The 15,887-nt window shown below is 52.6% G+C and overlaps 2 protein-coding genes across 2 annotated transcripts; one reads left to right on the forward strand and one right to left on the reverse strand.

Annotated features, from left to right (window-relative positions):
• Nucleotides 1-2,838: 2,838 nt before the first annotated feature.
• Nucleotides 2,839-3,216, reverse strand: LOC113940428 (olfactory receptor 14I1-like; the record flags this gene model as incomplete). Its single annotated transcript, XM_027631567.1, has 1 exon — nucleotides 2,839-3,216. A coding segment is annotated over exon 1 (378 nt), but the record flags the coding sequence as incomplete, so codon positions are not given.
• A 9,413-nt stretch (nucleotides 3,217-12,629) lies between these two features.
• Nucleotides 12,630-13,007, forward strand: LOC113940427 (olfactory receptor 14I1-like; the record flags this gene model as incomplete). The annotated part of the gene is made up of 1 exon (XM_027631566.1): nucleotides 12,630-13,007. A coding segment is annotated over exon 1 (378 nt), but the record flags the coding sequence as incomplete, so codon positions are not given.
• Between the last annotated feature and the right edge of the window lie 2,880 nt (nucleotides 13,008-15,887).

Below are 15,887 nucleotides of genomic sequence, written 5' to 3' on the forward strand. Positions count from 1 at the left end.
TCTGGCCTTGCAGGCTGCACACACCCCTCCTGCTTTCCCACTGGGCCCACTGTGACATGCGGGGTCTCTTTGGAACCAAAGGATCTCTGAGATATCTCAAAACCTCCTGGAACCAAGGGGCCACTCTGCCTCCCCAGAACTCCATGGAATCAAGCAGAGCTGCTGCCTCCCCCCCACTGCCACAGGGACCGGAGTCGCTGGCTCTGCCCAGCTTGGACACCTCTGGAGTCAGCGTGTTCTTGGGCAGCACAACTGATCTCAGACCAGAGAGTTTCACAGATTTTGCTTTACCCCCTCTCTCCCATGTTTTTTTTTTTTTTTGTTCTTTGTTCATTCAGGAGGAAAAGGGGGAAGGGAGGCACCTGTTCATCCCTTTTCTCACCTGTTTACAAAGGGGAGTTCGGGCAGAGGGAAGAGAGGAGACAATTTCCCTCTCTGCTGTTGCATTGAACTCTTCTGTTGGTATTGCTGGTTTTGCTGCTATATTTCTGGTCAGTCAACTCTTATTTTTTCACTTATACCTCCTTGTATGTTTTCTCCCTGTACTGGTGGGGAATAAAAGGGGAGCAAATTCATTTTATTGGAGTTCCCACCCCAATATGTGTCCTTAAACCAGGACAGGTTGCTCAAGGTCTCCCTGAAATTTGGCATCATCCACAAATGACTTGAAAATGCATTTTGTCCCCTTGTACAGAAAGATAATAAGATGTTCTATAGTGGTTTTCAAGGGTTGGTCACTGAGGGGTTTCATCACGAAGTTACTGCCAAGAAGACTTTGTACCATGGATTTTATTTGACACTCTTCATTCAGCCAACTTCCCACCCACCAGATCTCCCACTTCTTCAGTCCAGCTCTCACCAATCTGTCTTTTGGAGAGCACAGGAGACCATGTCAAGGGCCTTGCTGAAATCTGGGCACACAACATCCATTTCTTTTCCCTCCCACAGGGGTTCTGCAATCCCTGCCTTGTCCTTCCCATGCCTGGCAATGGCTGCAGGAGGACTTACCCTATCCTTTTCCCTGCTGAGCCTGAGCAGTCCAGAACTCTGCCAACCCTCCTTGCTGCCCTGTTTGCAGACTGCTTCCATGTCTGCCTTTGCCAAGGCCCCAGGAAGCTCTGGGATGGCTCTGGCCTTTCCAAGGATTTGGGAGAGGTCTCCCAGTGACACTGCCCAGCCTTCTCAATAGCCCTGACACCAAAATCTTTTCCATAGCCCACACTTTCAGTTTAGTGTCCAGGACACAACACAAGTTGTTCTGGTGGTTCTGGAGAATGAGAAGGGATTTCTTCCTCAAGGCCAACCTCTCCAATTGGATTTGAGTGCAGCTGAAAGGTTTCCTCAGCATTTTCCCCAGTACCTCCCTGCTCTGATGGTTTCTGGCCCTCAGGCTGGAGCTGAGGGGGTTGGGCAGGTGCCTGAGGAGGGGGTAGAACAAGGGCTGTGTCCAACTGTGCCAGGAGGGCTGTGCTGGGCAAGGATGAGAAGGTTGCAGAAAACAGTGGCACTGGGGAGGGGAGAGGAGCAGCTGGAGAGACCTTGTGCCTGCCCACGCTCTGAAGCACTCACAGGATGTTCCTGTGAACAGGAGGGGAAGACTGGACCTGAAAATGGAACCTGGAAAGCAGAGAGCAGGAGTGTCATGGTGACACTGCAGGAGAGTTCCAGCCCTGGAGCAAGGTCACAGAAGAAGTGACCCAGTCCATGCAGTGGCCTCAGAAGATCCCACAGCATCCTGGAGATGCTGGAAGGGAGCCCAGCTCTGCTTTACAAGTTCCCAGGGCCTGTCCCTGCCTGTGATCCAAGGGCTTCCAACCCCCAGGACTGTGCTCAGAGAGCACTCAGGCCTTACAGCGAGAAAGGGGCTCAGGAGGACAGTGTGGAAGTGGCAAGAGAGCAGCTCTGCAAAGACCAAGCCCTGCTGCTCCCTGGCAGTGCTGCTGGGCTGGGATTATTGTCCCCTTTCACTTTGCAAATACACCCTGTCCTGCTTTGTGCTGTCCCCTAGGAACATCTAAGAAGAAGGGTTGTTGACAAAGAAGGCACTGCAGGGTCCTTTATTTTGTTTAAATAGTCAAAGAGTACAATTCATCATTTATACATCTCTGGGTCAAATTTAATGGGTAGACACTAAATTCGAAGGCAGATGCATAATAATATTTAATTGCACAGAAAATTATTGCAAGAAGAACCTGATAACCTCCACGAAAAACCTGAGCAGGAAGGCTGGGCCATTAAGGAGTCCCATTCTGAATGCTATGCACCAGAAAACAGGCACTTTATTGCTCCTGAAAAGCATCCAGTCATCATTTTTCTCAGGGTATCCTTGAGCTCCTGATTCCTCAGGCTGTAGATGAAGGGGTTCAGTGCTGGAGGAACCACCGAGTACAGAACTGATAGTGCCAGATCCAGGGATGGGGAGGAGATGGAGGGGGGCTTCAGGTTGGCAAATATGGCAGTGCTGCTAAACAGAGAGACCACAGCCAGGTGAGGGAGGCACGTGGAAAAGGCTTTGTACCGTCCCTGCTGAGAGGGGATCTTCAGCACAGCCCTGAAGATCTGCACATAGGAGAAAACAATGAAAATGAAACAACCAAAACAAAACCAAGCACTAACCCCAAGAAGCCCAATTTCCCTGAGGTAGCCTGAGTGTGAGCAGGAGAGCTTGAGGATGGCAGGGATTTCACAGAAGAACTGGCCCAGGGCATTGCCCTGGCACAGGGGCAGGGAAAATGTATTGGCTGTGTGCAGCAGAGAATAGAGAAAGGCAGTGGCCCAGGCAGCTGCTGCCATGTGGGCACAAGCTCTGCTGCCCAGGAGGGTCCCGTAGTGCAGGGGTTTGCAGATGGCAACGTAGCGGTCGTAGCACATGATGGTGAGGAGGGAAAATTCTGCTGACATGAAGAAGGCAAAGAAAAAGGTCTGTGTAGCACATCCCATGTAGGAGGTGGTTGTGGTGTTCTGGAGGGAATTGTGCATGGCTTTGGGGACAGTGGTGCAGATGCAGCCCAGGTCTGTGAGGGAGAGGTTGAGCAGGAAGAAGCCCATGGGGGTGTGCAGGTGGTGGTCACAGGCTACGGCGCTGAGGATGAGGCCGTTGGCCAGGAGGGCAGCCAGGGAGATGGCCAGGAAGAGCCAGAAGTGCAGGAGCTGCAGCTCCCGCCTGTCTGTGAATGCCAGGAGGAGGAACTGGGGCATGGAGCTGCTGTTGGGCATTTGCTGTCTCTGGTTATTGTTTTCTGTTGAGGAGAAAAAAGGCAGAACTGAATTAGGCCAGACTCAATCAGTAAAACATCTTGCATGTCTCATAGCAATTCAACATTCAGGGCCTCTTTTCAGGAAGATCTCTCTGCATCCCTCTCCCTGAGTTCTGGGTTTTGCTGACTGAGAGCAGGGAGCCTGGAATGGGCTCCCGAGGAATCCTTCTTGCTGTGCAGTGAGAGGCCACTTGGAGCACAGGGTGACCTCCAATTAAATGCACTTGTGATGTATCAAAGTGTTTCCAGAACTGCTGGTCACAGTTTGCCCAAGGGCAGAACAGAGAGAGGGGATTTGGGGGACTTGATTTTGTTCTAGTTCCTCTTGCCAGGAGTGAGTTTGGATGGTTGAAATCTCTGACATTTCTAATGTGCTCCAAGGGAAATCTTGTGAGTCCTGAGAGGTAAAGGGATGGTCTCGTGGTGCAGAGATAAGAGCTGGCCATCTTAGCTGTTCACAGCTGCCCCTGGCTGGCAGCTTGGAGCTGAAGGGGGATCACCCTTATGAATTCCCTGCAAAAAGAAACAAGGCACTTCTGGGAGCAGAGGAATCCTGTTTCAAAGAGCACATTGACAGAATCCTTGCCTATCCTCAGGATGCCTGATTAGGATCTCATCTCTATCCTCCCAGAGTGCCACACACAGGGATCATTGCAGCTCCCAAGTACGACTGCCCAGGGCATTTCCATGGATTTAGCACTGAGGAGTTTTCTCCATGGGGATCCCGTGCAGCACAGAGATACTATGGCAGAGTTGTACCCTTCTGGGGGGCACCTGCAGCCCTGCAGGACACCCAGGCAAACAGCTGAAGACCCTGAAGGTGCCTGGAGGGCACTTGGGCACTTGGCACCCACAGACACATCCCCACAGCAGCACACAAAGGGGTTGTGTCTGGACAGGAATCTGCCCCCTCCAAACCCCACACTGGCTCAGAAAACCCAGTGGTGAGAAGAAGGAGAGCCCAGGCAGCAGGGGATGGCAGGGAAATGCCACAGTGCTGCTGCCAAGGCAAGAGGGACACAGAGAGACAGCTGGAAATCAGGGCCTTGTCCTTGCCTGGGCTCTGGCTGCTGCAGGGCAATGCACAGCCCAGCCCCCGTGGGCCTGAGGGCACAGGCTCTGCTTGGGCTGGGAAAGGAGCCCAGGGAGGAGCTGCTCAGGGAAGGGGTCTGTGCCACAGGGACAGCAGGGAGGGGCCCACATCCCCCTGCCCAGCCCTTGTGGCAGCAGCTGCCTCTCCCTGCCTGCCTGTCTCTGGGTGAGGAGCTGTTCCTGCCAGCAGCCCCTCCCTGTGCCCAACTCAGCTCCCTGCCAGTGCTGCCAGAGCCATCCCCAGCCCAGTGCCCAGGGGCAGCTCTGCCTGGGCAGGGGCTGCAGAGCAGATCCCAGACAGCCTGCGGGGGCTGGGAAGGGGGAGGTGTTCTGGGGGGATGTGCTTCCTGAGAAGGGCCCCTGGAAATTGCAGGAGGTGGAGCTGAAGCTGTGAGGAGCCCTGAGCCTGCAGCTGAAGGGCCCTGCCCAGCCCTGCCCTGCCCTGAGGGGTGACTCCTTCCACCCACCCCTTCTCCCTGCAGGGCTGTGGCAACTCCTTGGCCGGGCTGAGAGCTGAGCCTGGCAGGCAGCAGAGTCCCTGCCCCAGCACACAGAGCCCTGGGGGCAGGACCCTGCTCTGCACCACAGCCCTGGGCACCCCTGGCTGCACCCCCACCTTCCCACCCCACAGCCAGCCCGGGCACAGGGAACCTTCTGGCCATGGGCCTCTGAGGAGGCAGCAGCAAGTCCTGCTCTGCAGCAGCTTCTCCTGCTGCACCCCAGCAAATCCAGCAGAGCCATCCTGACAGCTCCTGCCACTGCTGCCATTTGGCAGCTGGCAGAGGCACTTGCAGGAACTCACCTGCACTGCTCTGCAGCCACAGCCTGACCGTGGCAAAGGGCTGGCAAGGTTCCTACCCTGAGCAGCTCTGCCCTGTCCTCCCACCCCAGGATCCCTTGAACCTCCTGCTCCCTTCTCCTCTCTGCCCTTGCTGCCTGCAGCTCCTGCCCTGCTCTGCCATCTGGCCACTTCCCCTGCACTGCAGCAACTGGGAGAGTCCTGCTGAAAGATCCTAGAAGCTGTGGGATGTGGCAGCTTTAGGAGATGCCTCCAGGAAGGCAAGTTGAACTTTCCTACAGCCATAGAATTCTTCCTTCAAATCCTGGGAAGGTTTCTCGTGTAGTAAGAGCTCAGTCACCTCCCAGTCCAGGCTGCCTCTCATCTCTCTGCCTTCTCTCCTGTGTCCTGGGTGCTGCAGGCAGTGCCCTCAGCCCTGCTGGGCTGTGCAGAGGAGCTGCTCACCAGCAGAGCTGTCTCTTTGAAGCTCTTCTTGCTTGCCAGGAGCTCCCTGTGTGTCAGGAGCCTGGCCCAGCTCAGCAGCACAGCAACAGCCCCAGGCATTTCATGACCCTCAGGGGACTTTGAGGTTGTTTACAGGAGACTAAGTCCCTGAGAATAAGTTCAAGCAACTTTTCAAGAAGTCAAAGTGAGATGGAAACACTAAAATTTCTTGTAGTGCTAATGAGTCTCACTGAGGGACACAACTGAGAATGTGTCCCCAGATTCCAGTTAGAGCAGAAATCTGCAGACAGTGATGACAAGGATGGACAAGCAAGGGAAAGGTGGCTCTGATGCTGAAGAAACCTTGACTTGTTTCCTTAATCCAGAGGGCTGAGGCCTGACCCCCAGCCCCTGGGAAGGCAGATCCTGTCCCTGCCTCATTCCTCAGGGCTCTTCCTGGGGCACTGGGATGTGGGATGTGCAATGCCAAGGGCAGGACCATGGGGTGGCCCCTGCCAGGCTGCTGAGCAGGGACAAGGAGGCCATGAGGCCCCAGGGCTGCAAGGGCCACTCCCCTCCTCCTGGCCTCAGGGGCACAGACAGCAACCATGGCCAAAGGCCTGCAGAAGGTGGCTGTGTCAGGGCCTTTCATCTTCTCCCCATCCCTGTCTCCTCTCCAGCCCAGGCTGTCCTACGGTGTCCATGCCCTGCCCCTTTCCCTGCAGGCTGTCGTCATCCCCCCGGCTGCCCCACCTGGCTGGCACCTTCCTGCACTGACATCTCTGCGTCCTCCCTGGCTCCTCCTGCACACACAAAGCCTTGGGCTCATCCAGACTCCTCCTGGGTGATGTGTTGCAGCCCAGTGTTTTCATGGAGTGAAATTCCTTTTTCCTCATGTCCACTCAGGATCCCCCCAGCTGCACTTGGCATTAATTCTTTCTTTCTCATGCTCTTTCCTGCTCTGACAAAAGGATCCACCATCTCTAAATCCTCCCTTCAAGCCCTCTCAGGGCTGTCCTGTACTGTCCTCAGTCTCCACACCATTGAGGCCACAGTTCCTTAGCCCCTCTCTAGTGCTCATGTGCTTGAGACCTTTAAAGCCCATCTTGGGAGATCTCTGGGCACTCACGGATGTTTCTGCAGATGAAAATGTCGTGCTCATAGCCTAAGTAAATCACAGTTGCCATGACAACCAGCATGCATTCCCATTGCTACTGTCAGTTACCATGGCAAATAGAATACATTCTCATTGCCACAGTCAGTTACCATAGCAACCATAATACATTGTCTTTGCTACGGTCGGTTACCATGGCAACCAAAAATGCATTCCCATTGCTACAGTCAGTTACTGTGGCAAACAGCATAGTTCCCACTGTTACAGTCAATTTCCATGGCAACCATAATACTTCCCAGTGGTACAGTCAGTTACCATGGCAACCAGCATAGATTCCAATTACCATAGTTGGTTACCATGGCAACCATCATACATTCCCACTGCTATGGTTGGTTACCATGGCAACCATTCTTGTTTCTATGGTCAGTTAGTACAGCAGCCATCATACTTCACACTGGTACAGTTGGTTACCATGGCAACCTTCACACAATCCCATTCCTACGGTCAGTTACCATGGCAACGATCATACATTCCTGTTGCTACAGTCAGTTACTATGGCAATCATCAGACATTTCTATTGCTATGGTCAGTTACCATGGCAACCAGCATACATTCCCATTGCTACAGTTGGTTACCATGGTAACCATTATACTTTTTACTAGTACAGTCAGTTACCAATGGCAACCACCATACATTCCCATTTCTATGGTCAGTTACCGTGGCAACCATCATATTTCCCACAGGTACATTCAGTTACCAATGGCAAACAGCATATATTCCTGTTGCTACAGTCAGTTACCATGGCAACCATCATACATCCCCATTCCTACTGTCAGTTACCATAGCAAGCACCATGCATTGCCATTTCTATGGTCAGTTACCATGGCAACCATCATACAGTCCCATTGATACTATCAGTTACCATGGCAGCCATCATACAATCACGTTGCTACGGTTGGTTACCATGGCAACCATCATAAATTCCCATTTATATGGTCAGTTACCATGGCAACCATCACACATTCCCATTGCTCTCATTGGTTACTGTGGTAACCATCATACAGTCCCATTGCTATGGTCGGTTACCATGGCAACCATCACACATCCCCATTGCTGTGGTCGGTTATCATGGCAACATCATAAAGTCCACTGCTACAATCAGTTACCATGGCAACCATCATACAGCTGCATTGCTACGGTCAGTTAGCATGGCAACATCATACATTCCAGTTTCTACCGTCACCTACCATGGCAACATCATACATTCCTGTTCCTACTGTCAGTTACCATGGCAACCATCATACAGTCCCATTCCTACAGTCAGTCACCATGGCAACTAGCATACATTCCCGTTTCTACAGTCAGTTACCATGGCGATCATCATACTTCCCACTGCTGCAGTCAGTCACTATGGCAACCAGCATACATTCTCCTTCCCATGGTCAGTTACCATAAGAACCACCATACACTTCTCATTGCTACAGCAGGTTACCATGGCAACCATCACACATTAGCATTGCAATGGTCAGTTACCATGGCAACTAACATACAATCCCATTGCTGTGGTCAGTTCCCATAGAAAACATCATACATTCACATTGCTACAGTCAGTTACCATGGCAACCAATATACTTCCCACTGGTACAGTCCGTTACCATGGCAACCAGCATACATTGTCATTTCAAAGGTCAGTTACCGTGGCAACCTTCATACATTCCCGTTGCCATACTTGGTTACCATGGCAACCATCATACATTCCCATTGCTATGGTCTGTTACCATGGCAACCATCATACATTCCCATTGCTATGGTTGGTTCTGTGGCAACAATCACACATTCCCATTGCTTTAGTCAGTTACCATGGCAACCATCATGCATTGTCCTTGCTACAATCAGTTACCATAGCAACCATCACAGATTTCCATTGCTTTGGTCTGTTACCGTGGCAACCATCATACATTCCATTTGCCAGGGTCAGTTACCATGGCAACCATCACACAGTCTTATTGCTATGGTCAGTTACCATGGTAACCATCATACATTTCCATTCCTACGCTCAGTTCCCATGGCAACCACCTTAACTCTCACTGGTACAGTCAGTTACCATGGCAACCATCATACATTCTTATTGCTATAGTCAGTTACCATGGCAACCACCATACATTCTCATAGCTATGGTCAGTTACTATGGTAACCTCTTGGTTCCTCTTGGACAGAAGCAGATGCAGATGCAGCCTCCCTGTTGTCCACCAACCTGGCAGCTGTGCTCTAAAGGCCTGTGTCCCAAGGGGTGTCTTGACCAACACCCTGCACAAACCTCTGGAACTCTGCATCCTGTTGTGGTGCTTTTCCAGTAAATTCAAGGGTTATCAAAGCCAACTTCAATGGGTTCTTTGTCTCACACCACAATGTCACCCAAACCAGTCTCTCCTCTGACCCTCAACCAAAAAAAGTTCACCCAAGTTGTTCATCATCCCCTAGAGCAGTTCCACAGGTCCAAGAAGCTCCTTCCCACTGAGGACACCTCTCTCCTGCTCTTTCTCTCCTGTGTCTCCTTGGCCTTCTCTCCCAACCCATCACAGCCCTGCAACCTGGGAACTGTCTCAGCAGGCCTGGGCTGTTATTCCCTCCCAGTGGTATGAAGAGAGACTGGGGGCTGCAGCTCCTCCTGCCTGTGCCCCACACACAGGGCATTGGGGCCTGTCTGACTGCAGCCCCTCAGCGGGGGCACCGGGGTAAGAACAGACTTGCAGTGGGGAAAGCTGCTCTGAAAGCCCCCAGAGCTGGGCTGTGCAGAGGCTTTGCTGACAGTGGCCTTGGGGGTGGACGTGCTGGGACTCAGGCCCAGGGGGAAAATCCCAGGCCAGATCCCTGAGAAGATCAGCACATGCTGCTGAAATGCTGGGGGAGAGCAGAGCCAGCAGAGGGAGGAAACAAGTGTGGACAGCCTGGGCTGATGTGCTTTGGACTCGTGCCTGGCCCGGCCTTGGCTGGGCAGAGAAGGGACAGCCTTTGTGTCCCTGCAGGGCTGGGATTCACTCCCTGCCCCAAAGGCCCCAATGGGTCTGAGGAGCCCTGGGTGGTGCCTGTCCCACAACTGCTGAGAATGGGGATGGGCTTCCTGCACAGGCCCTGTGCTGTCCAGGGCAGCTGCTGCACTTGTGCTGCAGAGCCCTGGCACCTCCCCTGGCACTACAGGCCCCTCTTTGGCTGTTCAATCCAGGCTCAGCTGCCCTCAATTAGGTTCAGCAGTGAAGGGATGTCCAGGAGACAACTGCCATTGTACTCTGAGGACATGTAGAAAATACCCTGATAAAGAACAGGAGAGAGACCTCTCTCCCTGTGCCACCTGACTCCATTTGGTCACCTGAGCACCTCTAGGGGCTGCCCTGGACAAAAGGAACAGTGACAGGTTCCTCTGTCCTACATGTGGGCACCTTCTGCCACTGAAGTTGGCCAAAGCAATGTCCCAGCAGCCTCCAAGTAGTTCCCACAGCTGCTGCCCTGTCCCTAGGAACTGCTCCATTGGAGCCTGCAGTTCCCAGCAGGAATCTCGGTCACCTCTGGCCCCTCAGAAGGAACCAGGGGTTTGTGTCCCAGCAGGTCACTCCTGGCTTTGCTCTTCCTTCATTGCCATGGGAGCAGGGACAAGGAGTCACCTGCAGGGGCCTGTTTTGTACCCACTGAAGTGGGGCAGGAGGAATCCCAGCCCATGGGGGTTGTGGAGGGAGCTGAGTGTCCTTCTGGCCTCAGGTCTGCAGAGCCACAAGGAGACACCTCTGTTGACTCAGCTGAGTCCCTTCCCTCAGTGCAGGTGAAAGAGATCCCTCCTGGCCACTGTCTGGGTTTCCTGTCTAATGATGGGACATGAAAAGGGGACTCTTGGACTTAACTCTGTGTCTGTTTGGAGAAATGACCCTGCTGAAAGAAGTGTCTCTGCCCAGCTGAGAGAAGGAACATCGTTATTTCCTTCAGCTGTGTGCCAGCAGGTTCCCCTGAAGCCCCAGGGACAGCTGGAGGGAGCCCAGAGGGGCAGAGCAAGGGCTGCCTGGGGCTGTTGCTGTGCTGCTGAGCTGGGCCGGGCTCCTGGCACACAGGGAGCTCCTGGCAAGCAAGAAGAGCTTCAAAGAGACAGCTCTGCTGGTGAGCAGCTCCTCTGCACAGCCCAGCAGGGCTGAGGGCACTGCCTGCAGCACCCAGGGCACAGGAGAGAAGGCAGAGAGATGAGAGGCAGCCTGGGCTGGGAGGTGACTGAGCTCTCACTACACGAGAAACCTTCCCAGGATTTGAAGGAAGAATTCTATGGCTGTAGGAAAGTTCAGCTTGCCTTCCTGGAGGCATCTCCTAAAGCTGCCACATCCCACAGCTTCCAGGATCTTTCAGCAGGACTCTCCCAGTTGCTGCAGTGCAGAGGAAGTGGCCATATGGCAGAGCAGGGCAGGAGCTGCAGGTAACAAGGGCAGAGAGGAGAAGGGAGCAGGAGGTTCAAAGGATCCTGGGGTTGGAGGACAGGGGAGAGCTGCTCAGGGCAGGAACCTTGCCAGCCCTTTGCCACAGTCAGGCTGTGGCTGCAGAGCAGTGCAGGTGAGTTCTTGCAAGTGCCTCTGCCAGCTGCCAAATGGCAGCAGTGGCAGGAGCTGTCAGGATGGCTCTGCTGGATTTGCTGGGGTGCAGCAGGAGAAGCTACTGCAGAGCAGGACTTGCTGCTGCCCCCTCAGAGACCCAGGGCCAGAAGGTTCCCTGTGGCAGGGCTGGCTGTGGGGTGGGAAGGTGGGGGTGCAGCCAGGGGTGCCCAGGGCTGTGGTGCAGAGCAGGGTCCTGCCCCCAGGGCTCTGTGTGCTGGGGCAGGGACTCTGCTGCCTGCCAGGGTCAGCCCTCAGCCCGGCCAAGGAGCTGCCACGGGGCTGGGGGAGAAGGGCTGTGGAGAAGGAAAAACTCCTGGGAGGGCAGAGCAGGGCAGAGTCCTTCTGATCCCCACAGTGTGCTGCAGGGATGAGGGCTGGTCACAGCTCCAGATCAAAGCAGGAAATTTTTCAGAAGGTATTTGCAAGAGGCACAGACAGACAGGGGGTACCTTAAAGAGAATGAACCAGTTCCTTCAGTGTTATGCTCTGGGTTGTCTGAGTGCTGAGTTTGACAGAGAAATTAATCCCTGAGCATAGGAGGAGACACTTGAACTCTGTTAGATTAGAGGGGATTGAACCCAAGAGTGTCAGACATCAAAACTGTCTTACAGGCAGCATCAGTGTCACTTTTCCAGCCTCCTCAGGTTTGCTCTGACATTGCCATCAGAGCCTGCCCACCCAGAGATGCCCCTGGGCAGTGCCCTGTGCTGCTGGGAGGGCTCTGCAGGACAGAGTTGAGCCCCCAGGGCTGGGATGGGCTCTGGCAGCACTGGCAGGGCCCGGCCCTTTGCCCAGGGAAGCAGCTGCTGGCAGGGACAGCTCCAGACAGCAGAGCCCTGGGCAGGGAGTGGGGGGCAAGTGCCCCCAAGGCCTGAGGGAGGGGGCGTTCAGGCAGCTCTGGGGGCCCTTCCCTGCAGCTCTGCTGGGCACTGTGTGCTGGGCCATAGAAATGAGGATTCCTGCAGTGGAAAAGAACCTTCCCCAGGTGTGATGGTAAAAATAGAAAACACAGGTACAATTATTTGAAACTCAGATTAAGCTTCTGCTCTGCAGCCCCAGCTCTTCTGAGTCATGGGTGTAGAGATGGAACTTTTGTATTCAAGGTCTGTTATATCTGACATTCCTTGTGTGTGTGAGAGCTCTACAAAAAGTTTACATATACCACTGCAGCAAGGCAAAACTGATTCCTTGGCAGTGCATTTGGTGACATTTGACACATTGATTTCTTTTAAAAATGGAGTGGCTTTTTCACAAAGGTCTGTCTTTACTGTTCCCTGTACTTTCCTTTCCTGAACAGGCCCTATGCTAAGAAACAACAAATGTCCAACAGCAGCTCCATGCCCCAGTTCCTCCTCCTGGCATTCGAAGACAGGTGGGAGCTGCAGCTCCTGCACTTCTGGCTCTTCCTGGCCATCTCCCTGGCTGCCCTCCTGGCCAACGGCCTCATCCTCAGTGCCGTAGCCTGCGACCACCACCTGCACACCCCCATGGGCTTCTTCCTGCTCAACCTCTCCCTCACAGACCTGGGCTGCATCTGCACCACTGTCCCCAAAGCCATGCACAATTCCCTCCAGAACAACACAACCATCTCCTACATGGGATGTGCTGCACAGGCCTTTTTCTTTCTGTTTTTCATCTCAGCAGAGTATTATCTTCTCACCATCATGTGCTACGACCGCTACGTTGCCATCTGCAAACCCCTGCACTACGGGACCCTCCTGGGCAGCAGAGCTTGTGCCCACATGGCAGCAGCTGCCTGGGCCACTGGCTTTCTCAATTCCCTGCTGCACACAGCCAGTACATTTTCCCTGCCCCTGTGCCAGGGCAATGCCCTGGGCCAGTTCTTCTGTGAAATCCCACACATCCTCAAGCTCTCTTGCTCACACTCAGGCTACCTCAGGGAAATTGGGCTTCTTGTGGTTACTGCCAGTTCATCAGTTGGTTGCTTCATTTTCATTGTTTTCTCCTATGTGCAGATCTTCAGGGCTGTGCTGAGGATCCCCTCTCAGCAGGGACGGCACAAAGCCTTTTCCACCTGCCTCCCTCACCTGGCTGTGGTCTCCCTGTTCCTCAGCACTGCCACATTTGCCTACCTGAAGCCCCCCTCCATCTCCTCCCCATCCCTGGACCTGGTGGTGTCAGTTCTGTACTCGGTGGTGCCTCCAGCACTGAACCCCCTCATCTACAGCCTCAGGAACCAGGAGCTCAGGGATGCTCTGAGTAAAATGATGACTTGATGTTTTTCAGAAGCAAAAATGTTTCTGTTTTCTGCTCCATAGCATTCAAAATGGATGGCCCAGCCTTCCTTCTTAGGTTTCGTATGGTAATAATTTGTGGGAGTTGTTCTCTTTTTTCTTGCAATATTGTTTTCTAGAAAAAAAATGTTTTTCTTTATACCCTTTCTAATTCATTGTCTATTATTGAATTTGATTCTGATACTGTCTAGATGAGGAATTGTAATTTATGCATTTCAAAAAACCTAATTCTCTTGCAGAAAATTTTTGGTTGAAATCCTTCATCTGGGACCTTTGAAGTTGCAGGGACTGTCCCTGTGGGCAGACGTGGCAGCCAGCATGAGAATCAAGAAGTGAAAGGCCTGAGAAAAGTCTAAGATGACCTTGTGTTGTTTTCTCTAGGCTGTGATTTACTGCCCAGAAACGAGCTCAGCTATTCTGTTTGCATTCTTACCATATGTGGGTGTGTAAAGGAGTTTCTTGAAACTCCAAGGTCTGCGTGTGTGCTGTGTTAACAGGCCGGCCTGAGTAAGTGATGGATGTGTGGCTTGCAGCTGCGCTCTGTCTTGATTTGCTTAACCACTCCCAGGTAAATGTGAATGATATAAAAACCCTGAGTGATAGATAATAAAGTGATTTCTGTCCACCAAGTCAGGAGTCCATAACCTTCATTCCATCTGTAAATGGCACCAGAACATTCCATCTACACAGCTGCAGAGAGAAAAGGAGTTCCAGCACAGCAGCACTGCCAGGGAGAACGACTTTTCTGAGCTGCTCTCTTTCAACTTCCACGCTCTCCTTCTGCCCCCATGTGTAAGACCTGAGTGGTTTGATGTTGAGGTGTAGACATGTAACAAGAACTAATAGTTTTTGCAACAAAATGTGTCATAGAAAATTACCGTGTGCAGTTTACAGAAATCAGTCAAGCAAGGTGAGAGAACAATGAAGAAGGGAGCTAAAGCAGCAGGTGTATTTATAACCAGGAATACTTTCTCAAATAAGTTCATATGGCAGTCACTTGGAGTCTGGGGACTCCAAACAGAGAAGACCACCAAAGACGCTCAATGAAGCCCCTCAGAGACCTTACAAGGATATGTATATATGTTAATAAGTGTTGGGAGCTGCAGCTTCGGTGTATCTGCAAATGCCATGAATACATAAAAGGAATACAGGGAACAAAAAAGGGATAACCATGTAATGCTGACATAGTGGCAGTAGTGAAGATATCTCTGTGTTCACTTTGGTGAACTGACTCCCAGGGCACCTGGCTTGGGTGGAATCATGCAGTGTGTTTTAATAAAAATGCCTACCTGCTAAAACTCACAAATTGAGTCTCACAGGTTTCTTTAAGAGCTGGTTTTAGGCAACAATGGCATCTCACGGCCCCTTATGGCCCCTTTATAGCCTTTCATGGCTCCTCATGGCCCCTCACAGGCCCTCCTGACCCCTCACAGCCCCTCATGGCCCATCACTGCCTCTCATAGTTCTCATGGGCCCTTGTGGCCCCTCACAGCCCCTCATAGCCTCTCACAGCCCTTCATGGCCCCTCATGGCCTTTTATAGCCCCTCACAGCACCAGGTGTGGGGATTCTCCCAAAGGAGAAGGGATCAGGCTCTTCTTGTCCTCTTTTTAGTTGGGTTGTTTTACACTGATGAGTAAAGAAAGGTTGAAATGAAACAGTTTGCACCATTTCCCTCTGCTTTAATTTGGGGGGGCTGAAGCTCTCTGCTGATGGTGGCCCAAGTGTGACCATCAGTGCAGCCCCCCAGCCCCCTTTGTTTCTCCCTCTGTCATTCCTGGTTCCAAAGCCCCCCGGCTCTGGAGGAGGCAGAGCTGCAGCACCGTGGGCTCCGTCCCCAGCCCAGTCGGGGTTCTCGGGCAGGAGCAGCAGCAGCGCAGCCCCTTCCCACCTGCTCTTGCCTTGGCTTTGCCTGGGAAGCCAGAAGCCTCTGGAAACCACCACAGCCACTGAAACAGGAGCCAGGCCTAAAAGAGTTAACTGAGATATCTTGGCCTGCTAAGAAACCCCAATACCTGTGTTGCTAGAAGAACATTTTAGGAGCACTGGTTAATATCATGTTCTGTTCTGCTCACTGGACCAAAGGACTTATTATAGAAAGGAGTAGTACACACATGGTAATAAGTTAGGTAAACAAGACATTTGAATAAGATATAGAAGGCCAAAAGCCAGGGTTTTGCAAGCTTGAAGAATTCAGGTCACCTGACAAAGAAAATTGAAGAGGTCAAATCAAGGAAGATCTCTGTGGCGACCACCAGAGGGATGAAGGCTTGAGGAGAAGACCCCCAGCGTAGAAGACTGTGCATGCCTGGAAAGACTCCAC

Source organism: Corapipo altera, unplaced genomic scaffold, assembly GCF_003945725.1.
Source record: "Corapipo altera isolate COAL_440 unplaced genomic scaffold, ASM394572v1 210, whole genome shotgun sequence".
NCBI lineage: Eukaryota > Metazoa > Chordata > Aves > Passeriformes > Pipridae > Corapipo > Corapipo altera.